General features: G+C 45.4%; 2 protein-coding genes across 2 annotated transcripts in view; one reads left to right on the top strand and one right to left on the bottom strand.

Annotated features, from left to right (window-relative positions):
• The window catches only part of PHF20 (PHD finger protein 20), a 133221-nt gene extending 109691 nt beyond the window's left edge, over positions 1 to 23530 (top strand). The window contains exons 15-19 of the mRNA XM_082858219.1: positions 6228 to 6327; positions 9262 to 9457; positions 14157 to 14562; positions 16262 to 16445; positions 21222 to 23530. Of these exons, the coding sequence (XP_082714345.1) occupies positions 6228 to 6327; positions 9262 to 9457; positions 14157 to 14562; positions 16262 to 16445; positions 21222 to 21364 (1029 nt within the window). The 3' untranslated portion in view covers positions 21365 to 23530. The remainder of the gene's footprint in view (positions 1 to 6227; positions 6328 to 9261; positions 9458 to 14156; positions 14563 to 16261; positions 16446 to 21221) is intronic.
• A 1934-nt stretch (positions 23531 to 25464) lies between these two features.
• SCAND1 (SCAN domain containing 1) lies at positions 25465 to 26303 on the bottom strand. The gene has a single exon (XM_082858300.1). It carries the CDS (start codon positions 26240 to 26242, stop codon positions 25703 to 25705), a length of 540 nt encoding a protein of 179 aa, XP_082714426.1. The 5' UTR covers positions 26243 to 26303; the 3' UTR covers positions 25465 to 25702.
• Between the last annotated feature and the right edge of the window lie 488 nt (positions 26304 to 26791).

The following is a 26791-nucleotide window of genomic DNA, read 5'->3' on the forward strand; positions in this document are numbered from 1 at the left end:
GTTAATCAGAGATGGGAAGAAAAACTTTGTTCTGAGGACAGCGTGATAATAAGTTAGCCTAGCAGTGAAGAATTATGTGTACTGGTGGGCTCTGCTGTCTTAACATTTAAGCTTGGAGTGTGCATTTTTTGTTTTGTTTTGTCTTCTAAAATAGTCTCGTTTTATGAAACACACCCATTTGTAGAATCTCTGAAGCTCAGTGGAATATAATTCAAAAATTTATGTAACATGAAAACCGTTTGTTTGGTTTTTTTTCCCCTCCAGTAGAATTTTTTTTTAAGTTTGGCTTTAAAAGTATGTTGAAGGGCTTCCCTGGTGGTGCAGTGGTTAAGAATCTGCCTGCCAATGCAGGGGACACAGGTTCGAGCCCTGCTCCAGGAAGATCCCACATGCGTGGAGCAGCTAAACCCGTGAGCCACAACTACTGAGCCTGCGCTCTAGAGCCCATGCTCTGCAACAAGAAAAGCCACCACAATGAGAAGGCTGTGCACTGCAATGAAGAGTAGCCCCGCTCGCTGCAACTAGAGAAAGCCCATGCACAGAAACAAAGACCCATTGTGGCCAAAAATATAAATAAATAAATAAATAAAATAAAAGTATGTTGAAGATCGTTAGTTTTCATCCTGTCTCTCTGGGCGTGTGCTCAGTTCTGGGCCTTGGAAGCCTGATTTGGTCCTCATTTGTCCTTAGAAATCATTAGTGGGTGAGTAACGAAGGCCTCTCTTGGCAAGGCTCTTCCAGCTAATCAGTATAAGAGATGCAGTTCTGATCCACCATGGTACTTTCTCCATTGACTGTTCTGTAAGTGGCAGGGATCATGGGGTGTTTGCGGAGGTAGAGCTTGAAGTGCCATTTTGTGCTGTGAGGAAACTAAGTTTGAAAAAATTGAGACCACACCATTGTTACATGGCAGAGTCAGGAACTGAATTCCATTGCCTGCTTCCCAAGCTCCACATGACCTTCCCCGCAGCTCAACTCAGCACTGTGGCTTCCTGTCTGGCATTGTGGTGACGAGCTCACTTCAGAACACCTTGGGTTTTGTTGTAGAAGACTCTTCTTTGCTGTCCACTTGTTGTCCAGCTGGCTTTGTGTTATAGAGGGACAGTTTCTGACTATACCTGTCATTGTGAGCAGAGTACCTTTTTCCACTCAGTAACTTTAGCAAAAGGCATAAATTTAGAGGGAGCTAAGTGGAACAATACAGTTTAAAGTTTTAAAATGTATTCGTCTAGTTTTAAATATATTCATCTTTTAGGAAAGTTCAGATCATTTTTTCTTAAAATAAATTTTAAACTTACATTGATAATTTGCACAACCCTAGAAAACATTTAGAATTTGTTCTCTAGAAGATTACTTTAGAGAAATAGTTTTCTTTGATCATTTTCGTTATTTGGTAGCAGTATTGTTCATGTATATTATTATTTGATTTTATTTACCAGTGCTAATTTAAATCACTGGAAGGTTAAAATCCTACTTAGTAATCATGAATGTTTGAGAAATCTGGGTACCACATAAAAAAATGAGCATCAGGAAACCCATTTAATATTTAAATTATTTTAATTGCTCTAAGGCAGGTTTTGGCAAACTTTTTCTTAAAGGACCAGAAAATAAATATTTTAGGCTTTGGGCCATGTGATCTCTGTCACAACTACTCAACTCTGCCCCAAGCAGTCAGAGGCAATACAGAAAAATGAATGACCATGGTTATGTTCATATTATACTTTATTTACCAAAATAGGACTCAAGCTGAATTTGGCCTGTGGGCTGTAGTTTGCTGACCCTTGCCCTAGAGCAACAAATATGTAACATTAGGTGTTGGACCCCAGTGAAAATTGTGTAGCAGCTTTAATAAGAAGCCCATTTTAGAAACTTTATTTGCTTCCCCTGGAGGCAGCCCTTGTCATCTTCTTGCGTATCACTCCAGAAACATTCAGTGGCTAAACAAGAGATATCAAATATATACTCTCCATTTTTTTTCTTTCTTTTTGTGATAAAATATACATAACATAAAATTTACCATCTTAACCATTTTAAATATATGTGGCTTTAAGTGAACTGGCATTGAGTACATTTACATTGCTGTACAACCATCTTTTTTTTTTTAACACAATGTTATTTTAATACATAGTGTTTTCAGTATCTTTTTTTCATTTAATAATATATGTTGAAGGGCTTCCCTGGTGGTGCAGTGGTTGAGAGTCCGCCTGCCGATGCAGGGGACACGGTTTCGTGCCCCGGTCTGGGAAGATCCCACATGCCGTGGAGTGGCTGGGTCCGTGAGCCATGGCCGCTGAGCCTGCGCGTCCGGAGCCTGTGCTCCGCAACGGGAGACGCCACAACAGTGAGAGGCCCGCGTACCGCAAAAAAAAAAAAAAAAATAATAATAATAATATATGTTGAAGACCATTCCATTTTCAGATCTAAAAAAGCTTCCCCATTCTTTTTAATGGTTGCATAATGGATGAATCATCATTTATTTAACTCTTCCCTTGTTGATGGACATTTGGATTGTTTCTAATCTTAGCAGTGATGTAATGAATAATTTTGTGTAAGTATGTCTGTAGGACCAAGTTTTGAAAGTAAAATTCCAGGACCAAAGTAGACGTGCATTTATTATTTTGACAAATACTGGTGTCATAGCAATATTCTATAAACTTTCCCTGGTGTACCAAAGCACAGTCTTACCAGCGCCCTTGTCAGTACAGTACTATCAAACTTCTTTATCTTTGCTCTTCAGATAAGTGAAAAAACAATCTACTAGTATAGCCATTTTGTAATTTATTTTAATATACTTAAAAAAATTTTATGATTGTTATTTTCTGCATTTTCCAAGAACTACAAAGAAGAAAACAAGGATTACCCAGATTATTTTTACCCAGGGATAAATCACTGTTGTTATTTTAGAATACACACATACACATGCATATATAAATGAAAATTATACTCTATAAACGGTTTTTCATGAGAATAACACTTGTGTGGTGAAAGTAGTAAATGTTTATTATAAAAACTTCAGGCAATACATAAAGGTATGAAGAATTAATTGATATTTACATGTAATCCTAGAATCTAGAAATACTAATGTGTATGTATATTATTAGGCTGGTTTCATTTCACATTAATTTATATTAATTCAAGTTCCCTTACATTACTTTATTCTTATAATGGTTGCTTTGAACATCTTTTTATTTAAGATGTGTTTTTTTCCTTTGACCTGCCTGTTCATGTCCTTTATTCAGTTTTCTGTTGGATGGTTGGTTGTTTTCATACCCATTTGCATAAGATTTAAAAAAAAATTCATTTATTGGCTGCACTGGGTCTTAGTTGCAGCACACAGGATCTTTGTTGCTGCGTGCAGGATTTTTGTTGCTGCGTGTGGGATCTTTAGTTGTGGTGTGCAGGATCTTTAGTTGTGGTGTGTGGAATCTTTAGTTGCGGTGTGTGGGATCTTTAATTGTGGCATGCTGGATCTTTAGTTGCGGCATGTGGGATCTAGTTCCCGGACCAGGGATCAAACCTGGTCCCCCTGCATTGGGAGCATGGAGTCTTGACCACTGGACCACCAGGGAAGTCCCTGTGTAAGCTTTTTGTAGATATGTTTTTGTATCAGCTGTGAGAACAGTTACAAATATTTGTACCCACTTTGTCATCCGTCTTTTGGCTTGTCTTATAGATTTTTTTGTTTTTGTGAGGTCAAATATATCAAACTTTTCTTTAATGGCTTTTGAGATTTGAATAGCAGTTGCTTCCTCATTGGAAGTTCATAACAGTTTATAGAAAAGTCAATAAGAGAATTTTTCATGGTTTCTTCTGGTACTTTTGCGGTTTCATTTATCTTTTAAAAACTGTATAAATATTTGATCCGCCTGGAATTTATCCTGGTATAAGGTGAAGGCTCTCACTACCCAGTTGTCCCAACACCATGCCTTATTATTGAAACGCCACCTTTATTTACTCTATTTCCGTATGTAGTTTGGATCTCATTCTGGATTCTCTCTTCCATTGGTCTCTCTGTCTATATATTTACTTGTACAATTCTATTTTAATTATTATACCTTTATAATCTTTAAAAAATATCTGGTAGGGCTGGTACCCCCTTTTGTTCTTTTTAATAAATTTCCTGGCTATTAGAATCAGCTTCTATATAGTTCCAGAGCTATTAATTTATTGTTTTGTTGGCATTACATTATTTTTATATATTAATCCAAGGAGAACTGTCATCCTTATAATGACTGTTGCTATCCAGGAATAAAGTACAACTTACCATTCATTGACTTAAGTCTCCATGTCCTTCAAATATTTAAAAATTTTCTTTACACAAACCTTGCATGTTTTTATTCTTAGTTTCAGATTTATTCTTAGATATTTTATCTTTTCTGTTATTGTTCTTGTTCACTTCTAAATTTAAACTTTTGGGGAATTCCCTAGCGATCCAGTGGTTAGGACTCAGCGCTCTCACTGCTGGAGGGCGGGGCCCTGGGTTCAATCCCTGGTCGGGGAACTAAGATCCCTCAAGCCGCGTGGCACAGCTGCCCTCCCCCACCAAAAAAAAAATTTAAACTTTTATTTTTAATATTTATTTAAACAAATTTTTCACCCCACCACACGGCATGCGGGATCTTAGTTCCCCAACCAGGGATTGAACCCACGCCCCCTGCAGTGGAAGTGCAGGGTCTTAACCACTGGACCGCCAGGGAAGTTCCAATTTAAACTTTTTAAAAATGAATAATGTGTATTAGCCAGACCCACATGAAAAACGTTATTTTGAAATTTTCAACTTAGGTGTTTTTGATTCAATTTTGGTGTATCCTAGTTCTTAAGACATGAAGTCATTGGTGAGAGAGGCTTTCATTCTTAATTATTAGTCTGTTTTCTGCTACTAACTGCCTTTGTTGTCTCACACCCTTTTCTTTCTCTCTGAGCCTTTAGTTTCCTCATTGGAAATGGAAGAATCTGGATCGCATCTTATCTGAAGTCTCTCTTCCAGCTCTGCCCCTGTTGATTCTGATATGATTAGCCCATAAAAGCCCTTTGATCCTGGGACCTATCTGACTCCAAGTGGCTGAGGACTGTGAGCTTTTTCCCTTGTGGCCAGGCTGGTGGCCCACCCTCCAGACAGTATCAGAAGCTCGCTGTCCACTTTCCAGAGCTATCCATTTGGTTGGGTAGTTAAAGGTTTAGGGCCCTGGTTTGGAATTGCTTCAAGTGTCCTAGTATCTCCTTTGGCATCCTTTTCCTCTCCATTCCTTCCTCTGGACCCTTAGCCCTCAGGCTTGCTATCCTCAGGCCAGCCACACGTCTGTCTCCCAGTGCTGCCCTCATCCTCTGCTCCTTTCTTTCCCTCTCTGCCTCTTGCCCCTTCTCTCTTTCCCCCTTCCCCAGGGCAGGCAGTGGAGCCTAGGGGTTAAAAGAACTAGCCTTGCAGTCAGCCAGGCTTGTGTTCTGATCCACTGTTGCGTCTTCTCAGCTGTGTGACCGTTGGTAAGGTTTAGAAAGAACAAATGCAAAGCGCTAGCATATGTTGAGTCCAGGAGGCATCAAAGTGAGTTAGCCTACCCATTCGTAGCAGTAGTAGGCTCTTAATACATAAAAGTTGTGTGCTGGGCTCTACTATATGAATTTTGACATGTGACCCATTGATTCCTCACAAACAGCCCCACACGGTTGGTAGGAATAGTATCCTATTTTGCAGATGGGGAAACTGAAGCCCAGGGTGGAGAAGTGACCTGTGCAAGGTCACACAGCTAATGAATGTCTGAGCCAGAATTCAAACTCAGTTTTTTGTCTTTCTAAGTTAACCTCCCTCTAAGGACTTAAACAGTTTTTCCTCTCTCTTTATAAAGTGATCAGAAAAGTGAAAGCCTCTAGAAATGGGAGGGAAAATAGTCATTTTTCTGAGATCAGTACTGTTTAATTTAAATGTTCTTCACCTGTGCTGTCCAGTACAGTAGCCACTAGCCTCATACGGCTGTTGGGCACTTAAGATGTGGCTAGTGGGACTAAGGAACTGAATTTTTAACTTAGTTTGTTAACTTAAATGTTAAAAGCACAGGTGGCTAGTGGCTGCTCTGGAAGAGTGGTTGCAGCTCAGCTCCCACTTCCTCCTCCTCCTCTCCCTCCCTCCTCCTTCCGCCTCCCACTGCCCCTTTCCCCCCACAGGTGGGTCTTATTTTTGAATGGAGGATTCCTTCTGAGTTTAATTTTTATTGCTTCTTTAATTCTAACAGTGTGAAGAGTGCCAGTGCTGGCAGCATGGGGTCTGCATGGGATTACTGGAAGAAAATGTGCCTGAGAAATACACCTGTTATGTTTGCCAAGACCCTCCAGGTAGAGATTTCTGGAGTCAGGGATATTAACAATATGTAGCCTTTTCCTTAGCAGAGCTGGCGGTGAAGCAGCCTGAGTGTCTGTGGTCTTGAGACTCATTTCTTCAGCATCGGCTAGACTCTGCCTCCTCCTCGCCTTTGTTACTAGCTCACCTGGTGGCCAGCTGTCCTGAACTTGGCAGTAAGAGAGCATGTATGAAGAGGTTCACCTAGTGGAAGGCCAGGCCTTGAGCTAGAATTTTGTTGTGTGTGGGGGTGGGGGTGGGGGGTAAAAATCATATAACGTGAGCTCTACCCTCTTAACAAATTTTTAAGTGTACAGTACAGTATTTATAAACTATAAACACAATGTTGTATAGCAGATCTCTAGAACTTTTTCATCTTGTACGACTGAAACTCTGTATAAACTATGGAACGCTGTACCGATTTGCATGTCATCCTGGCGTAGGGGCCATGCTAATCTTTTCTCTGTTGTTCTAGTTTTAGAATATGTGCTGCCAGAGCGAGCACCTTTTCCTTTTCTTGAGAGTTCATGAGGATGTGGGCTCTGTCCTTGGCTTTTCAGGGCTGTTGAAGGGTTGGAAACCGGCCTCTGCTCCCTCTGGTGGCATCTGCCTTCCATTGCATCGTTGCCACCTCGAAGGGAGATACGCCCTTGAGGGGAGGGGAAAGGTGTGTTTGCGAAGAGCCTGTCTGCCACCCAGAGCAGTGAATTAATTCCTTAGGATCAGTTCGTTTCATTGTTCCTTGACCGCAGGGCTGGCCTATGGCTCTTGGGTTCCCCTTTCCAGAAATCTCAGGGGTGGATTATAAATCTGTGGTTCTTGTTTTGCTGTCAGTGGGATGTGACATCGTCTCCATTCATCACCTGTAAGGTTGCTCCCCTTGGGTCCAGTCCCCTTACAGCTAGACAACGCTGGAGAGCCTCTGCTTCTGTTATTCCTTTTTGTCCTATGAGGTGGGCCTGGTAGGAGCTCCTGTTCCTATTTTTGCTTATGAGGAAGAAATTGATGCCCAGGGAAATGAATGACTTTCCTAATCTCATGAAGCAGATTGGAATTAGAACTGACTTGTGGGACCAAGTCTCTTGATTTTGCTGGTTGTATAGGGAGGGACTGGGCTACCACAGTTCATTTTCCAGCAAGTAGGTCCCCCTGGGGCCTGATAACCTCTGTTGTGACACTGTGTCTTCTAGTGCTAGATTAGTCTATAGACAGAGAGCAATCTTGCCTCTGTTTTTCCCTTTATCCCAAGGAAAGAATATGGTCAGAAGATTAGTCCACAAGTCATAGAATATAATTGATGGGCAGGATCTCAGAGACCACTTAGTTTAGCCTTGACATTTAACAGGCAAGCAGCAGGCCCAGAAGGGACATGATTGGCCTAAGATCACTCAGACAGTTAGTGCTAGATAGGAGATGACAACTGGTGTCTCTGACCTTTGTCTTGTAAAACAGGTAGTGCTGCTTTGAATCCTGCTGCTCAGGCTACCTCTGTGGCAGCTGCCTCTCAGATTCCACACATAATCCCCAGGGCTCCTTTAGGGCACCATTTAAAACCCTTTTGTCTACTTTATTGTCTCTCACTCTCTCCGTCCACTTTTCTCTTTTTAGAAATCATACACACCATCTTTATCAATCCCTATGCACTTTCTGAACTTTTATAACTAAATTGCCAAGACTGGGAATAGATTCCTTGAATTGAGCAGTCAGTGACTGTCACATTTATTGACTATGTTTGATTCTGCAGTCTTGGGCCAGAAGTTTAATCTAACAGATCTATTCTTTAAAGGTTACTTAAAGGTGTTGTTAACAGAGTGGAGGTGCATCCCCACCATGTGTCTTAGAAAAGCCAGAAAGAGTGCAAGGACCTTGATAGGGTTTGCCCGGGTTATTTTAGGGTCCTTAAAGCCATTGAGAGGTGAACAACAGTCTGATTGGAAGCTGTTCCCTGGGCTTTTACAGCAGGAAACACTGTGCCAAGTCACGTGTGGTTGTGTTTTCAGTCCTTCCTGAGGATCCCTGTAATGAACAGGACCGCTGAAGCTGTTTGGTTCATCTGTCATTGTTACAGATGGGAAATGGAGGTCCAGAGCGGGGGGGGAGGGGGGCTGACCATTCATTTAGTTAGGCGGTAGGTGACAGTTGGAGGGGCACTTGGGGCTTCTTTCCATTTGATAAATCCATTCACGATGCCTTTTGCCAGACACTGAGGATATAACCGTGAACAAAACAATTCCTATTCTTCTGGCTTTTAGTGGGGTTTGGACCAGCAACAGATGTCAAAATAAGTCATCTAAACAAGAACACGTTAGGTAGGGATGAATGCTTTGAGGGGGCAAAAGCCCTCAGATCGGGAATGACTAGGAGGCACGGAAGCGGCTCTCGTACTTTGGGAGGTAACCAACGGCCTCTCTGAGGAGGTGGTAAGGAGCCAGTCCTGCAAAGGCCTTGGGGAATAGTGCTCCAGACGGGGTAGGGGTGCTAGAGCAGAGACCCTAAGACCAGAAAGAGCTTGAATGTGTTCCGGAAAGGGTGGGGCAAGGGGGGCAGGAAGGAGCCCGGGCCTGCCGGCCTCATTAGATCAGTCAGGGCTTTGGGTTTTCTTCTGTGCACGATAGGAAGTCATCGAAGGTTTTAAGTGGGAGAGGGAATGATGTGATTTAACTTTAACAAGATATCCAAGTTCCCACTCTACCTCTGGCCAGTCGCAGAGATCAGGAAATTTATATACTTTTCTTGCTACCTTAGCCCCAACACCTAGTAGAGAGCCCAGCATATAGTAGGTGCCAAGTAAATGTATACTGGATGCATGAATGAACAAAATGAACACACCAGTCCATCCTTCCAATGGTTTGTGTGATAATTGTGCGATGATGAAATGGTCTGGGTTTCCTTCAGACCAAGGATTAACTCTCTCATTGTCACTGCTTTAGGTCAGAGACCTGGTTTCAAGTACTGGTATGACAAGGAGTGGTTGAGCAGGGGACATATGCATGGCCTGGCATTTTTAGAAGAGAACTATTCCCACCAGAATGCCAAGAAGATTGTGGCCACCCACCAGCTTCTCGGCGATGTGCAGAGAGTGATCGAGGTTCTGCATGGCCTGCAGCTCAAGATGAGCATCTTGCAGTAAGTGTGGCACCTGCAGCTTTGGGGATGAGTCTGATTTGGCGTGGGCAGAGGGCAGGATAAATATGAGAAACTGGAAAGCCACAAAATCGGCGATAAGATGGATAAGTTTGAGACTTCTATTTAAGATTCTCAGTTACATGATAAACATTCTTTTTTAAAAAAATTAACTCTATGGAGGTATAATTTACATATAATTAAGTTCACCCATTTTAAATGTTCATTGAGTTTTGGCAAATGTATATACAAACACTACTGTAATCAAGATACAGTGTGTGGGGACTTCCCTGGTGGTCCAGTGGTTAAGACACCACACTTCTAATGCAGGGGGTGCAGGTTCAATCCCTGGTCAGGGAACTAAGATCCCACGTGCCACATGGTGCGGCCAAAAAATAAAATAAAATAAAATGCCTTAGGAAAAAAAAGAGAAAGAAATGGTGTATTTATAGATTGTTTTTTCTTTTTTTTTTTTTTTTGTATCGTTCTGAGTTGTTTTTTTCTATTTTGGCTGCGCTGGGTCTTTGTTGTGGGCTTCTCTAGTTGCAGAGCATGGGTTCAGTTGCCCCGCGGCATGTGGGATCTTAGTTCCCAGACCAGGGATTGAACCCACGCCCACTGCTTTGGAAGGCAGATTCTTAACCACTGGACGACCAGGAAATTTCCTGTTCTGAGTTTTTGGGTTTTGTTTTTTAAACTGTGGTAAGATATACATAATATAAAGTTTGCTATCTTAACCGTTTTTAAGTGTACAGTTCAGTAGTGTTAAGTACATTCACTCTGTTGCACCCAATCTCCAGAACTCCTTGTGTGGGGCAAAACAAACTCTGTACCCATTAAGCAACTTCTCTCCATCTCCCCTCCCCCAGCCACTGACAGCCACCCTTCTACTTTCTGTCTCTCTGAATTTGGCTGCTCCGGGTACTTCATATAAATGGGATTCTACAGTATTTGTCTTTTTATGACTGGCTCATTTCACTTAGCATAATGTCCTTAAGGTTTGTCTGTGTTGTAAATTGTATCAGAATTTCCTTCCTTTTTAAGGCTAAATAATATTCCATTATATGTAATACCACATTTTGTTTATCCATTCATCCTAAACATCGTGGTTTTTTTGGCCACACCTCGCGGCTTGTGGGATCTCAGTTCCCCGACCAGGGATTGAACCTGGACTGCAGACTGTGGCAGTGAAAGCCTGGAATCCTAACCACTAGGCCACCAGGGAACTACCATCCTAAACATTTTTGATTGGTAAACAAAGTAAAATTGAAACAAAGTAAAATTGACATGGCAAGGAGAGGTTGAGCAGGGCACATTCAGCAAGAGTATATGTTGATTTGGGTAAAAACCAAGCTGCTATAACAAAACCAAAAAAATAAAGGCTAAACAAAATGGAATTTTCTTTCTCACATAAGGCATGGTCCAGAGGTAGGCAGGGGTCCAGGCCAGGTAGGTAGGTGGCCTTTCTCCAAGATTCCAGCTATGGACGTGGGGACTTGGGTTCCTTCTGTCTTACTGCTCTGGCATTCCATTAGGGTTAATCTCATCTGCGTGGTCCAAGCAGATGCATCTGTACCTCCACTCTGCTCTGACCCCCAGGAGGGGGAGCAAGTGGTTTCATGGACACACCTAACTGCAGGAGGCTAGTAGCCAGGTGGCCATGTGCCCTGAGCAAACTCAGGAGTGAGGGTGGAGGTGGGTGTAAGAGAAGGAAAGGATGGTTACTGGGGGAATTAGCCATTACTGTGACGGTATCTGTTGAGGTGAACTAAATCAAGTGACCCTGTTTTGGATGTCTTAGACTAGGTATTCCCTCACATTTTATAAAATCAGAAAATTTTCCTCCATATAAGCCAAGTGAATTTCTTCTTAACGAGATGCCAGAAATTGACTGAGACAGGTGGAGGGTGAGGGCAAACCTCAGATGATGCTCCTGATGGTAAATGTTGCTATGTTTCTTTTCATTTGAGGATTCAGTCAGATGGTGTTCTCTTTCTTCTCACTGAAATACCAGTGCTCCAGCCCTGCCCCATATTTCAGAACCTTGTTCGTTCTGAATCCCCATTTAGATCCTTCATCTTTAATTTTTTTATATAAATTTATTTTATTTATTTATTTATTTTTGGCTGTGTTGGGTCTTTGCTGGTGTGCACGGGCTTTCTCTAGTTACAGCGAGCGGGGGCTACCCTTCGTTGCAGTGCGCGGGCTTCTCATTTCAGTGGCTTCTCATTGTGGAGCACGGGCTCTAGGCGTGTGGGCTTCAGAAGTTGTGGCACGCGGGCTCCAGTAGTTGCGGCACGTGGGCTCAGTAGTTGTGGCTCACAGGCTCTAGAGCACAGGCTCAGTAGTTGTGGCGCACAGGCTTAGTTGCTCCGCGGCATGTGGGATTTTCCCGGACCAGGGATCGAACCCGTGTCCCCTGCATTGGCAGGCAGATTCTCAACCACTACTCCACCAGGGAAGCCCCTAGATCCTTCATCTTTATAGCAGTGACTTTGTACTGGAATTCAATCTGACTTCTCCAAGAAGTTCAGGGGGGAGTATAGGGAGATCTTGTTAGTCATTATATATGGAGAAAAGAGCCTGGGAGACAGGAAGGTGGTCCCAGTATGTCTCTGTACACCTGGATAGTCTCTGCTATCACAGGCTCTGGGTCTTCATTCTCAGAAATTTTGTTCCTAAGTGACCTGGTGGATTCATTTTCAAAGGCAAACAGTAAAACTGGGAATAACTTCAAATGTTGTCATTTCAAAAGTAACATGCATGGCTATGCATACCTTCTTCATGATTGACAGGGCTTACAAAGAAAGGCCAGGGTCATCCTTGTGTAGTAGCTGGGGCTTCAGATCTTAGCTGGGAGGGTGAAAATTATAGGAGGAAGGAAACAAAGACTTTTGTGATTTTTGTACAAGAACAGGTCCATACTATGGCCTCTATGCTCCAAGTTAACAGATTTCAGGCTACAGTAGACCTGAAAGTGAACAAGGACTTCCATTTCCTCTGATGCAATTATGATTTCAGATGTGTGCCTGGGATCCTAGGTTCCTGGTACAGGCTGTGATACCCTGTTGGAAGTGGCCAGGGACCCAGGCTGCCTTGATGCTGGTGGTTTCCTCTCCTTCCCCAGTGGATCGGGGTGGTATTGGGGATTGCTAGGGTGGGAGAGCCGAGAAAGGATAGTTGTAGCCCCTTGCGAGCAGAATTTTAGGTTCTGTAAGATCATTCCCTGCTGTCCTATTTATGGCCTATTCCATTTCTGCAGGAAGACTTCAGGAAAGTGTGGGGGTGGGGTGGGGGATATCTATATGTGGGAGTTGCTGCTGAGTTCCTGCTGATCTGGTTTCAGTGTTTCTCAGTTGGGACTGGTGAAGGTAATGTTTACAATTATACCATGAGATAATTCTCTGTATGTGTGGAATTGTACCGAGCATTACAGGATATTTAGCATCTCTGAATTCAGTGAACTGAATGCTGAGGTCACGTATGTGACAATCAGTAGTCATTGTGACAGTTGGAAAGGCTCCCACACATTTCTGCACATCTGTGAACCAAATGTGAGTAGCACCTGTCCGTCCTTCCACTTGCTTGCAAACACCCCTGCCAGCTAGGAACTGCCGGTAGCTGGTGGGCCTTACTCGGGAAGCCCAGTTTTTCTTCCTCTGTCCTTTTCTCCTTTCCTTTCTTTCATTTCATTTAATGATCCAAGGTTATAATGGAAGTTATAATGGTGGTAAACAAGAGTTAAAAAGGTAAAGTTTATCTAGAGTCGTGGCTTTTAAACTTAAATATATATCCCACAGTAAGAAATACATTTTATATCACTCACATGTACAAAACTGAAACTAAAATTTCACAAACACCTACTCTTACTTAGAATGGTGCATTCTGGTATTTTCTGTTCTGTTTTTCCTTTTTTACAATTGATTATGATCCAGTAAATTAAAGACCTTCTGTTGGGTCAAACGTCAGACGGTGAATGATTGTGGGAAACTTGAAGTCATACACAGAGTTTTATGTACACGTATACATGTAGTAAGAGCTTTCAGATTCTCAGAAGTGTCTGTGGCCCAAAAAGGGAGCAGAATCCTTGTTTTTTAATAACAGATTTTCCTCTTTGGAATGGTGTGAACAGAAGATTTTGTTATTAATGGCCTATGCCTAGATGACTTCTGGTTACCACCTCCTTCCCGGGTCACCACTGGATTTGTGTAATTGAGTGCCATTGCATGCCAGGATTATCATGGCTGTTTATTAATAAGTTGAGGTTATTTTTAGTAAGTCACATTTGAAGAGCACTTTACTGCCAACAAAGTACTGTACTTCCATTCAAATTAATTCACTTCATCTATAGCAAACTCAGTGGTTGCTGGCAGACAGGTAGATGGTTAGCCAGATTTGCAGAGGAGGAAACGGGAATGAGGCTGGCTGAGCGACTCGGCCCAGCTGCACTGCTAATCAGCGGCTGAGCTGAAATGCAGTCAGGTCTTCTGACTCCCAAGTCCAGTCCCACTCACTGTGAGTGATACAGCAGGAGCTTGCCTGGAAGTGGTCTCCTCAGAGGCTGCTGATTTACATTCCCTCTTGTGTGGCAAATAGTGGCTTGTACCAGTTGGCCCAGGTGGGAGGTCTTCCCCGCTACTGGAAAGCCCCTGCAGTGGTCCCAGGTACTCCAAAGCCCTCTCTGTGTTTGCCCTCCCAACAGAAGCCGGGAACATCCTGATCTGCAGCTGTGGTGTCAGCCTTGGAAACAGCATCTGGCGGAGGGGAGATCTCATTCCAGACACATCCATGTCACTGAAGCCAAGAGCAGGGAGGAAGCCCCAAGCTATAGAACTTTGAACGGGGCGGTGGAGAAGCCTCTGCCCCTGCCCTTGCCCCGGTCTGTGGAGGAGTCATATATCACCAGCGAGCACTGCTACCAGAAGCCCCGCACCTACTACCCTGCTGTGGAACAGAAGCTGGTGGTGGAGACCCGGCGCTCTGCCCTTGACGATGCAGTCAACCCCCTCCACGAGAATGGTGACGATTCCCTCTCTCCGCGCCTGGGCTGGCCTCTAGAACAAGACAGGAGCAGAGGGGACAGTGACCACAAACCCAGCTCGCCAAAGGTATGAGGCTCGCTTGCACTGGTTCTTAATTCGGTGTTTGAGTGCTTGCACCTTCTCCTCCTAGGGCTAAATGTTCTGTGGAAGATGTTTATTATAGAGTTGTATTTACTGTAAAATTGTATATCAATTTGCTTATCATAGATGTTTTTTGGTCTGTTAAAATGAGTACAAAGTCAAGGGAGCCCACTTAAACCCCAAAAATGTCCACAGAGTGGCAGAGGTGGGAGGTAGCAGGGGAAAAGGGTTGACTGGAACTTGATAAATGGAAGTAAGTTAGGAAAGTGAGTTTTTTTCTTCAATGCAATTTATAGTTGCCCGTGGGTGCTAATCCTTCCCACGAGCAAAGAATGAGTCAGGTGTTTTGTTAGGCATAAGGTTTTCAGTACAATTCTATGCTGGCTTTACTTTTCACTTTGCAGCCCTGACATAGGAACAGTCCATTTTGTCAAAATATTTGCTGGTTTCATCAGTTTTCCCAAGAGGTACTCTCATTTTCTTGTTATTCAAGTCATTCTCTCCTGGAGCCCCCTGTGTTCTCTTGCCAGTGTTCACTGGTCTCATTCTGCCCTGTCCTCAGTTGTCAGTGAGGATTTGTGTGATTTGAGAGCTTCTCCACCCTTGTCATACTTACTTTCACAGACTTCACTTTGTGGGATGGTATCACCAGCATAAGTCCATTGCTGCGTCGTGGCGAGGGGGAGCATCCTAGGTTAGAAGCCCCTCAAGGGTGGGCATTATACCTCGTTCAGCCTGTATCCTTGCCAGGGTCTAAACAGTGCTGGATGAGGCTGGTGAGGACATAGTCTTTGGAGACAGACCCAGTTTCAAGTCTGGGCTCAGCCACTTGCTGTGTGATTCTGAGCAGGTCACTTCACCTCCTCAGACGTGTCTCCTTACCCCCTGTCGAGTGGAGCCAGTGGCAGTGCCCTCTCAGTTACTGTGCAGCATGTCTGTGAAAAGCTCTCAGAACATGGCTTTGCACATAGTCACCCCTAAATAAATGTTAAGTAGAACCTATTTCATTTCAAATGAGTGAATGGAAGGTTGCGGTCACAAACCCCAGCAAAGGTTTATGGTCATGCAGACTGGGCACATTGCCTAGAGGTGTCTGGCACATCATGAAAAAAATCAGGAAATACGGGGCCTAAACAAGGCAGCTGGGCTTAAAAATCTCTTTCATCGATAGCAGGCTGACCATAGGCCGGCACTGTGTTTTATAAACATTATCCTATTTCATCCTCATGAACCTTTAAAGTAGGATTTACTACTTCCTTCTTTCCCATGAGGGAACAGAGGCCCAGAGAGGTGAAGTAACTCATCCAGATACACGCGTTCAGCGAGACATGGAGCTAGGATTTAAAGCTAGTTTGTCTGACATCCACATACTAACCCTTGTCTACACTTGCCTTGCTGTATTCTGATCTCAGGTTTCTGGAAGCCCTAGGGCATTGGGCCATTCTTTGGAAAGCAGCTGTGGGATCCTCTGAGCCAGAGGTCTGTGCTGCCCTGAGGTGGTTGTTATTGGTACAGCAGGCACACTTCTGCCCAGTGCCCAAGAGGGGAGGAACGGGGCAGGGAGGTAGAGAGTTGGGATATTCAAACTGCAACTGGGTTTTCAAATGGTTGTGGACACTGGCTGTTTGGAGGAGGGGCTGGGAGCTGTCTCCATGCAGTAACTTCAATGTTGTTGCATCCCCAGGTGAGGGAATATGTCTCCAGAAAGGTCCTACCTGAGGAAGCCCCCGCTCGGAAGCTGCTGGACAGAGGCGGAGAGGGGCTGCTGAGCTCCCAGCACCAGTGGCAGTTTAACCTGCTGACGCATGTGGAGTCTCTTCAGGATGAAGTCACGCATAGGATGGACTCCATTGAGAAGGAGCTGGACGGTAGGGCTCCCTCCTTGGCTCCCTGCACTTGGCAGCCACTGTGGGCCCGCCGGGATGAGCTGCTCTCCAGGCACAGCTGTGTTCTTGTCTCCTCTCTGTCAGTCTCACCACCTTCATTCTCCCCTCAAGATGGCAGAGCCTTACTTTTAGTATTGATCGGGCACTTCTAAGGTTTGTGCGATGTCAGGGGTCCTGCCTCACTTTCCCAGTCCCTTCTGCCAAGGAGAGTGTGCAGAAGAGCAGCTGGACTCTGCCTGCGGGTAATGTGTGATCTGAGCAGATCTTTACTAAGCCAGTTCTGTGGGGAATTGAAACTTTGACCTATTTGAGCTTTTAGGATGTCTGAGGATTGATCTGAAAACACTTTTTTTTTTTTTTGCGGTACACGGGCCTCTCACTGTTGTGGCCTCTCCCGTTGCGGAGCACAGGCTCCAGACGCACAGGCTCAGCGGCCATGGCTCACGGGCCCAGCCGCTCTGCGGCATGTGGGATCCTCCCGGACCGGGGCACAAACCCGTGTCCCCTGCATCGGCAGGCGGACTCTCAACCACTGCGCCACCAGGGAAGCCCTGAAAACACTTTTTATTTCAGCCTTTCTTAAAATCTAATATGAAGCCTTCTCCTCTTTATCAGTAGATTTAAGAACTTGACTAAGTCATTTATGTAGCCCCTGGGTATTTGTCCCAGATGTTAGTGGTAACAAATGGGCTTGGAGGACTGAACTCTTGATGTTGTCAGTTTGCTTTTTGAAGTCAGACTTCCTTCTTGATTGTTTGTTGTCTTATTCTCTTATTTCCTAATTATTTGTTTTCATCCTTAGAAAGGACACTGATTAAGAAATAAATGTTCTGTTTGAGGATTCTGAGTACAGCCAGGCTGTTATTACTGTAATTGGGGATGAAATAACTCAGAAGAAAAATGCCATGTGTTATGTAAGCAAGGGTCACAGGTATGGCTGAGGCCGGGCCAGGGGAGGAGAGCTGCTGTGAGGGGAAGTGATAACAGGAAGGCTTCCTGGAGCTCCTGGGACTGAAGTGGAGCCTTGAAGAGAGTGATGTTTTCTGCTACAGAGGGGGTGACTGAGGGTGGATGATAAGAGGACTGGCTCGACTGGGAAAGGGTTGGCCCTGTTGGAGTGTGCGAGGGCGAGAGCCTAACACGCCCTCATGCTTTCTTTCCTGCCCCGGAGGCAAACCTGCGGAACCAGGAATGGGAGGCCAGTCCAGGGTCCATTGTGAGGGCATTTCTGGAAGGCAGAGTGTTTCTGTCTCTCTTTCACTCCTGAAAGGTTTCCTTGGGCTCCTTAGAACTGTAGCTGATGCCAGGTCTGTGAAAAACCCTGCTATTAGAAAGCTGAAAGAGGATCGAATGCCAGACTGAAAATTGTAGAGTTTCAGACAGTGGCGGTAGAATTGGCTCTGGGTCCCTGAAAAGAGGCTTAGCACCATGGAAACAGGGCAAAGGTTCTGTTGTTGCCAAAGGAACCTGCCCCTAGGGGAGAAGTCAGAGCCTTCTTTCTTTCTTCCTTCCTTCCTCCCTCCCTTCCTTCCATTTTATTTTTGGCTGCGTTGGGTCTTAGTTGCCGCACGCGGGATCTTCATGGCGGCATGCGGGATCTTTTGTTGTGGCGTGCGGGCTTCTCTCTCTCTGGCTGTGGCACACGGGCTCCAGAGTGTGTGGGCTCTGTAGTTTGTGGCACGTGGGCTCTCTAGTTGAGACGTGCGGGCTTAGTTGCCCCAAGGCATGTGGGATCTTAGTTCCCCCACCAGGGATCAAACCCACGTCCCCTGCACTGGAAGGCACATTCTTTAACTGGACCACCAGGGAAGTCCCAAGCTTGGGCTGCTCCAGCCCTGAGTTCACTGAGTGATCAGTATGGCCAGGACAACAAGCCTGGGCTCCCTTCTCTGGCCTTCCAGAGGACTCTTGTGTCCTCCATCTGGGGCCACATACTCTGTTCTTGTTCTGATATTCCAGGCTCTGAGAGGTACTGGAAGCATGAAAATCAATTATAAAGTTTAAAGATTTTATTCAGGTAAACAGAGTTTGCATTGTATTTAATAAAGATTCATCAGAATCCCATTTTATTTCTACTATCTTCATTTCATCTAAATACCATCAAGATAAACAGCTTTTATAGGAAGATAGATACAATATTCCTTTTTAAAAAGTCTGATAAGCTATTGTATTGACTTTAAAAAATGTCATTGTTTCAGTGTTAACCATTATTTAATAACTTACGTAGTTGTGTGAACAGTCTTATAAAACTAAAAGATAAAAGATATTTAATGACCATGAAAATACTGAATCTTTTAGCATTAGAAAGATTTTTTTTTTTTAATATTACCTTAGTGAGCATTGGCCTCTATCTAGATTGTCTGGGGGAGTGTATTTGAAATGAAACTTTACCTTTATAACCTGCTGCCTTTCTTGGAATCATGATACTGTTGAGAAGCTGTTGAGCTTCCTTAAAAGAGAAACTTGGGGTGATGGTCCAGCACCTGGTGTGGAGAGAAGCCTGGCTTGTTGGATGCTGGGGTTCAGAGGAGGTGCTGTTGGCTCCCACAGTTCTGGGTCTGGTCTTCTTCGTTCCTGCTAGAGAGAAGAATTCCACCTTAGGGGCTCCAAACACTCCTCTTAACCAAGTTCAGACACTATGAGTGGCCTAGGCTCTTCTAGTCTGCACACTGACTGATGCTTTTCTCCCTGTGCGTGCCTGCTGGGTCACCATGGTGTTGGGGGACGTCTTGGGTGAGCCCGAACCAGATCTGAGGTAGTTCCAGTAGCTTTAAGAGGGGCCTCTCAGCAATTGTAGGATCATCTTGCCCAGGACAGACTGACATTTTCTCTTGGAATCAACCCAGCCAGCCTTGACTGCCCAGATGGGCTCTTACGGCATTAACTTTGAGTCTTTTCTCCATTTACTCTTTTTTTTAAAAAAAGATTTATTTATGCATGCATGCCAGGTCTTTGGGATCTTCGTTGCTGTGTGTGGGATCTTTAGTTGTGACATGTGGGATCTAGTTCCCTGATCAGGGATCAAACCTGGGTCCCCTGCATTGGGAGCATGGAGTCTTAACCACTGGACCACCGGGGAAGTCCCCCCTCCATTTACTCTTGTGCTCTTTAGCTGAGCAGTTCCTGTCTCTCTCTAGTCTGTGGACTCCTTTTTCTTTTTCTTTTTTTTTTTAATAAGACTGTTGTATTGAAACTGGTCACTATGGAGTTTTTCTTGCTCAGGAGGTCACTGGTCACTGTCATTTAACTTTGATCCTTTACTCTTGGTTTTCAAGTTCCGTCTGAGAAGTCAGTTTTGTATTTCTTATTTTCAAGTCCTTGTACTTGTTGGGATCAGGAGGAGGGAAGGCTCCTCCTCCTTGGAACCCCCGAGTGCCAACAAGAAATCTGATGGAGGAAGGTGAACTCTGAGGAGCCCGAGCGTTCAGTGGGGCATATCGCTGGACTGTTCCTGCATTCTCTCACTGCCTCTGTCAAGAGCCTACTATGTGCCAGGCATAGTTGAGTGTTAGGGATATAATGGTGAGTCAGGCAGACTCTGCCTCTGCTCTCATGGAGCTTGATCTTATGTTAGAGACAGATATTAATTAAATCATCCCGTTATGTTTAATTACAAACCAGGATAAGTGCTCCAAAGGAGAGCAAGTGATAGCATAGCACCTGTGACACAGGGACCAGATTCAGATTGTAGAGTTGGGGAAGGCTTCCCTGAGAAGTAACTTGCAGGGAACAAAGGATTTAGAAAGGTGGGAAGGAAGATGGAGGGCTGGTCTGAGGAGGGCAGAGGATTGTGTATGAGGCTGCAGGCTTCTTGAGGAACAGGCACTGCATGGTCTTCCTCTTTCTGCACTCTGGCTCCAGGGTCCAGATGGTGCTCAGTAGAGGTTGGTGCACAGACTAGAAAGGGGGCGGGCAGGCCGGGGTAAGCACAGGGCCTACCTGGAGGGGCTGGCTCTTGTCAGAGGTGCAGGGCTCCGGAATGGCCCCTCCCCAAATGCCAGAGCTTAAGGGAGTGGCTTGGGGAAGAACAAATATCTTTCTATACAGAAATTTCTGCTCTCAGAAGCAAGACAGCTTTTTAGATATTGAACTAATTGTAGTCAAGTTTGTTAGTATCTGGACATTTTACATTAAGTACTTAGAAAATAAAATCAGAGTGTTCTGTGCTACTGATGATAGGAATCAATATGAAGCAGATCAGAATTTATGGAGACAAAAATAGACCATTTCAAGTCCCTTTAGATTCTAATTTTTCTTAACAGAAGGCTAAAACACCAGGCTCTCTGATTTTCAACATGGGAAGAAAGCCTTATAAAGATGGGGTGGTAACACTGAGAAAGGTGGGTCCTTCCAAGCCGGCTAGACTATAGAGCTGTACGAATGCAGTAGTCACTAGCTATGTGTGGCTATTTAAATTAATTAAAATGGAATAAAATTTAAATTCAGTTCCTCAGTTGCACTAGCCACGTTTTAAGTACTCAGTAGCTACATATGGCTAGTGGCTATATTAGACAACACAGACATAGCCCCTTTCCGTCATTGCAGAAAGTTCTGTTGGACTGCACTGCTCTACAGCATTTGAGCTTTGTCCTAGGAGTAATACTTTGCAGAGAAGGTGATGAGGCAGTGTTGCCTGAAATGGCCCTCCCTCCCTGCCCCCCATGAGTGGTTAGGTGGGATAAAGTGCTGAAATTCTTGCTGACATTCTTGCAGATCAAGTGTTGAGAACTCACCGGGTCCTCTCTCTTCTGCCTACAGTGTTGGAGAGCTGGCTGGACTACACTGGGGAGCTGGAGCCCCCAGAGCCTCTGGCCAGGCTTCCGCAGCTCAAGCATTGCATCAAGCAGCTGCTGACGGACCTGGGCAAGGTGCAACAGATCGCACTCTGCTGCTCAACATGAAACTGGGCACCCCACACTAATGGGGGCACAGTCCTGGGGCACCTGCAGGAGGAGCTTCACATATTTAAATAAATAAACCTAGCATGCCGAATGCACGTGACACCGACTGACTTCAGGGATCTGGGCAGGGGTGTGATGGACTTGGACAAAGAGGCCATTTTGGCTGCTGGAAGGGAGGGCACTCTGATCTCGAAGCCTACCAAGAAGGTAGCAAATAGACTCTTGGGATTCCCTTCTTCTGTGCACATTGTTGAATGGAGAGTGAGTCTTTTTGCACAAACCTCACTTGAAATCGTGCCACTGATGATAAATGGAATGAGAGCCAAAAAAGTTTAGTCGGAAACAGTTGTAAATTCAACTTGCAGCTTATTTAATTGACTTTTCTGTCAGGTTGGGGCACATGCCAAGCCTTCTGGTTTTCTGCCTGGCATGAATTTAGGCAGCAGGCATCATTTTCGTTTTTCCAGCTTCGTGGGAATGTCGTGACTTCACCGTTCTGTGGAGGTTGGGAAGGAGCAGAGGCCTTGGCCGCCCTGTCTTCTTAGAACTCTTCACTTTCTCACCACCTCTCTTGCATGACTTCATGGTACCGGGGACAAGTTTTGTATGCTTTCACCCCAGAATTGGCTGGGTTGTGTCTTTTGTAGCAGAACCCATACAGCCTGTGGAAGAACTAGAATCTCACTGTAATAAGAATCTAGGAGGAATTCCAAACTGAAGCAGGCAGGGTCTGGAACCCAAAGGACAGCATTTTCTACCCACTTCTTGACAGCTTACCAGTTCTATTTAATGTCCAAAAAATGGTTCCCCCAAATTTGAACTCTCACTGTAAAGATTTGTTACAAAGAATGTGGTTTGGGGAATTACCTTACTTTGTATTGTTGTAAACAAACCAGATTCTACATCTGCTGCCGCTTTTCTCCTTCCCCGAAGGGTATATGTTCAGTAGTTGGCATTTTCAGAATTGTTTTAATATACTTTAACACTTTAAATTTCCTGTTCGTATTATTTTGTGAGATCAAGGTGATTATGCTGCTTAAGGTCCAGGTACAGTTTGTACCTTCTGAGACAATATTTGTTACTCTTCCAGGTTACGGTTCCACGTGTAATTGTTTTGTTTTTCCTTACTAGGCAAAGTTAAAGAAAATGTTCCATGCTTTGAGGAGTGACCCATTTTACCATTTAGTTTTCCTATCACTAAAGGCAAAAATCAAAGCACATCTATCCATTAACACTCACAAGTTAATTATGGGTTTATGAATCTGTAATGTTATATGCTGCAAATATTTACTATGTAAACGTGAAGTAGCCAATATCTCAATAGCAATGACAGTATCTCCGGTGACCTTTGGGATGGTTAGGCTTTAAGGTACAGGTCATTGCGGTCACAAAGCCCTCTGTACCAAGATCTGTTTCAAGGTATGCTTTGTCTAGTAATTTAACTCACCATTTGATATAAAATGAATTTAGGACAAGTTGACCTGCTGTAGCTCATCCATCAGAGGGAATACATGTGGCTATGACATCTGTAATAAAGGTGACACAATTCCTCTGTAAGAGGTTGTTTCCCATTGCTAATGTTGGTGTTTCTGGTGTGGGAAGAAACGCTCAAGGAGTATGCATGGCATCTGTGTTTTGCATAATTTATCAGACGGCCACATTATAAGAACTGTGTGAAGCTTGTCTGAAAGGGGAAGAAACAGGATGATTTTCTGTAGCCACAACTGTGAGGTATGGTGACTTATTAGATTACTGATTTTTCTTTCCTGAAAACACATTTGAGCATAACTTCTGGGGAAGCTGTAACTTTAAGGGAGTCAATCTCATGTCTTTTTCAAGATGAAAGAAGAAACTGAGTTACCCTAATTTTGCCAAGTGGCCATTATTGAGTTTACTGTATGCTTTTTGTAAAGGAAATAATCCCATTTCACTCATTGTGACCTTTGTCCTTAGGGAAGCAGGGGGTGACTCCAAGTTCTGATAACCCCAGTGTGCTTCCCTAATTTAAAGCCATGTTGAGGGGCTCCATCCCCAATTCCTGGGTCAAGTTGAATTAACCCCAGGCTGGAGCACTGGAAACTGTTATTTGCAAATATTACTGTTACCATTTAGAAATATGTACACTACCTAAGTTTTCTTTTGAGAAAAACTATCCACCTATTAAAAAAATTGCCTTGACAAAAACAGTTCTGGTTTGACTAATCATTTTGTTTAAGTGATGAGTGTATGCAAGGTGGACCCTTGATGAGCCAACATTGCACTGTGGATACATATCTATGTTTACGCGCTATTAGAACAGAAGGCGCTGTATATAGAAATGTTGCTTTGAAGCAATATTTGCAAAACATGCAAACTTCTGTATCTGTATTTGGAAAAAATAAAACAGGTTTTTGTTGCTACGTTTCAGTCATTTGTTATAGTTATCTACCCTTTTTTTTTTTTTTTTTTTTTTTTTTTGCGGTATGCAGGCCTCTCACTGTTGCGGCCTCTCCCGTTGCGGAGCACAGGCTCCGGACGCACAGGCTCAGCAGCCATGGCTCACTGGCCCAGCCGCTCCGCGGCATGTGGGATCTTCCCGGACCAGGGCACGAACCCGTGTCCCCTGCATCGGCAGGCGGACTCTCAGCCACTGCACCACCAGGGAAGCCCTACCCTATTTTTTTTTTTAATAAATTTATTTTTCTTCTTATATTTATTTTTAGCTGCATTGGGTCTTCGTTGCTGTGTGCAGGCTTTCTCTAGTTGTGGTGAGCGGGGGCTCCTCTTTGTTGCGGTGCACGGGCTTCTCATTGCAGTGTCTTCTCGTTGCAGAGCATGGGCTCTAGGCATGCAGGCTTCAGTAGTTGTGGCACACAGGCTCAGTAGTTATGGCTCGTGGGCTCCAGAGTGCAGGCTCAGTAGCTGTGGCACACGGGCTTAGTTGCTCCGTGGCATGTAGGATCTTCCAGGACCAGGGCTTGAACCTGTCTCTCCTGAATTGGCAGGCAGATTCTCATTAACCACTACACCACCAGGGAAGTCCCATCTACCCTGTTTTTAATGTGCATTAATTTTCTATAAACATTACCTTTTAAAGGAAGTCTGCTTTTACATTCTTAGTAGACGTATCTTCTGCAGGGAGGCAGCTGCAGGCTTAAATCCAAAATCCCAAGGAAATATGCAAAATACTTTTGAATTCATTTAAGTGTCTTTAATATTCAAAAGTAAAATGCCCCACACCACCCTCTAGCCCAGTCTGGCTATGCTTTGTGATGTGAGCTGCAGGACTATTCAATTTTTGATTGTTGAAAGCAGTGCAGGGAAAATAGGTCTGGCCTTCCCTATATTAAAAGATGGCACCCACTGCAATTAGGACCCTTCTGAGGGCAAGCCAAACGGCCTATGAACCCCAATCAGCTCCTTCCTGGGTGTGCATAAGACTCAAGGAATGGAGTAGGCTCTAAGGTTATACTGCAGAGCTTCCCTGTTCTTGCCACATTGCTTCTTCCCTTCCTAAACAATTATGCTTATTAAAAAAGTTGAGGGAGGCAGTTGGAGAGACATTAAAGTGAGTAGCAATCCATTAGTTCACACCAGATATGCTCCTTAAATCTTTCAAGAGCCTTAAAATTTGGTAAGAAAGGTGAGTATAGAGGCTTAAGCCAGAGCTCACAAACAAGAACTAGCCTATCTCTGTAAACACCGGCACTAAACACTTACTAAAATAGCCCTATAACTTGGGCCTTTGGGGAAGTCTGTGCCCAGAGGGCAGGCTGATGGAGCAAGCTGGTGGCAACATTGGTATAGCAGTAGCCAGTTAAATAAGCACCTAGTAGAGCCAGCTATTTGCCGGCACGACCCACCGCCATCTACAAGACAACAGAACACTGTCATCTGTTCTCTTAGGAAAACAAGCTCAAATTCTAACTAGTGAGAGGTAGGGGCGACGATGGAACACAGGCTGCTGGAGCCCTCATTACATAGACTCCACAAAACAAAGGAAACCCAAGTGCGACGCTGGGGAATGCGCAGGAAAAAAATTTCCCAGATGTGGCGGCCCAGGCCTAACCAACACATAATGATCCCACAAAAGCCAACGATGGCCACGTGAATGAGAAACAAAGCCTTTATTCTCATGGACTCCCAACTTGGTTTCGCCACCAGCCAGAAAGGAGGTTGGAAATAGGCTCGGGAAAATAAGCACGGTAAAGGACGAACGAAAAGGACACACGAGACTGCAGGAACTGCCAAAACTCATTTTTCATTAACGCGTAATGGGGAGCTAGGCTCAGGGCCTCGGATCTGATCACGGCTCTAGTCCAGAGAGCGCCCGGGCCGGGCCGCCCGCAGCTCTGCCGCTCAGCCGGTGATGCGCACGTCCGTGCGGCGGCGAAGCCGCCGGGCCCGCGCTGCCTCAGGCAGGATGGCAAGCAGCTGCTCCTGCACCAGCATCTCCACGATCTGCTCCTTCGTACGGATGTCGGGCCGCAGCCACTGGCGGGAGAGCTCCCGCAGCTGTCGGAACGCCTCCCGAGGGCCTGCCGCGTCCTGGTAGCGGAACTGCCGGAATCGCTGGCGGAACGTCTCCGGGCCGGGCCGGGAGCCGCCAGGGCCTGGGGGGGATCGCGGAGCGGCTTCGGCAAACGGCGCGGAGGCCAGGGGTGCGGGCCCGAGGGGCAGCTCCAGGGCGGCGGCGGCCGCCGCGGGAAACGTAGGATTCGCTTCGGGGACCGCGGCGTTGAGGCTGGACGATTCGGGGGCAGGCGGTGGGGTCTCAGGAGTCGAGGAGGAGCCCGTAGAATTACGCTCCGGGCCTGAGCTCAAGCCGGCCCCTTCCTCTTTCCCCGACAGCGGCGCGAGGCTCTCGGTTACTGCCAAGCTCGACTCACTTGCCGCCATGATTCCAACTCTGGACGTCACCCTTTGTCCGGCAGCTGTGGGCGCAGCACTGCGTCTGCTAGGGCGCAGGGTGAAGAGGGAGACGTTTCCGTTAAAGGGCGGAGCCCGCGCGACCCTGAGGGAGAGGGGCGGTGGGGGCCCCCAGCCTACCAGCGCCAGCAAAGCTCCTCGGACGGCCGGAAGTGGGCGTCCAGGCTGGCTTCTCTATGGTGAGCTCGGCGCGCGAGCGTCCGGAAGCTGAGTGCGGGCTCCCGGAAGCGGCGCCCTCTCGCGTTCCTGAGTCCCGGCAGGAGGCTGTGGCTAGCGCCAGCCCGCCGACCAGTCGAAGCGTGCAATGGCTGGCTCCGGCTGGTGGCGCCTACGAGCACCAGTTCTAGGAGAAGGAGAAGTCGAAGAGTCGGAGGAGGAGCCGGAGGAGGGGTCGGAGGAGGAGTCGGTGCCGGAGCCGCCGCTCAAGCCCAAGCCCAAGCGGAAGCCCAAGCCTAAGGAGAAGGGGCCCAGAAGGGTCCCTCTCCGCCTAGATCGGTTCGGCTTGCAGGTGACCTGCGT

This window comes from Leucopleurus acutus (assembly GCF_964270905.1).
Source record: "Leucopleurus acutus genome assembly, chromosome: 16".
NCBI lineage: Eukaryota > Metazoa > Chordata > Mammalia > Artiodactyla > Delphinidae > Leucopleurus > Leucopleurus acutus.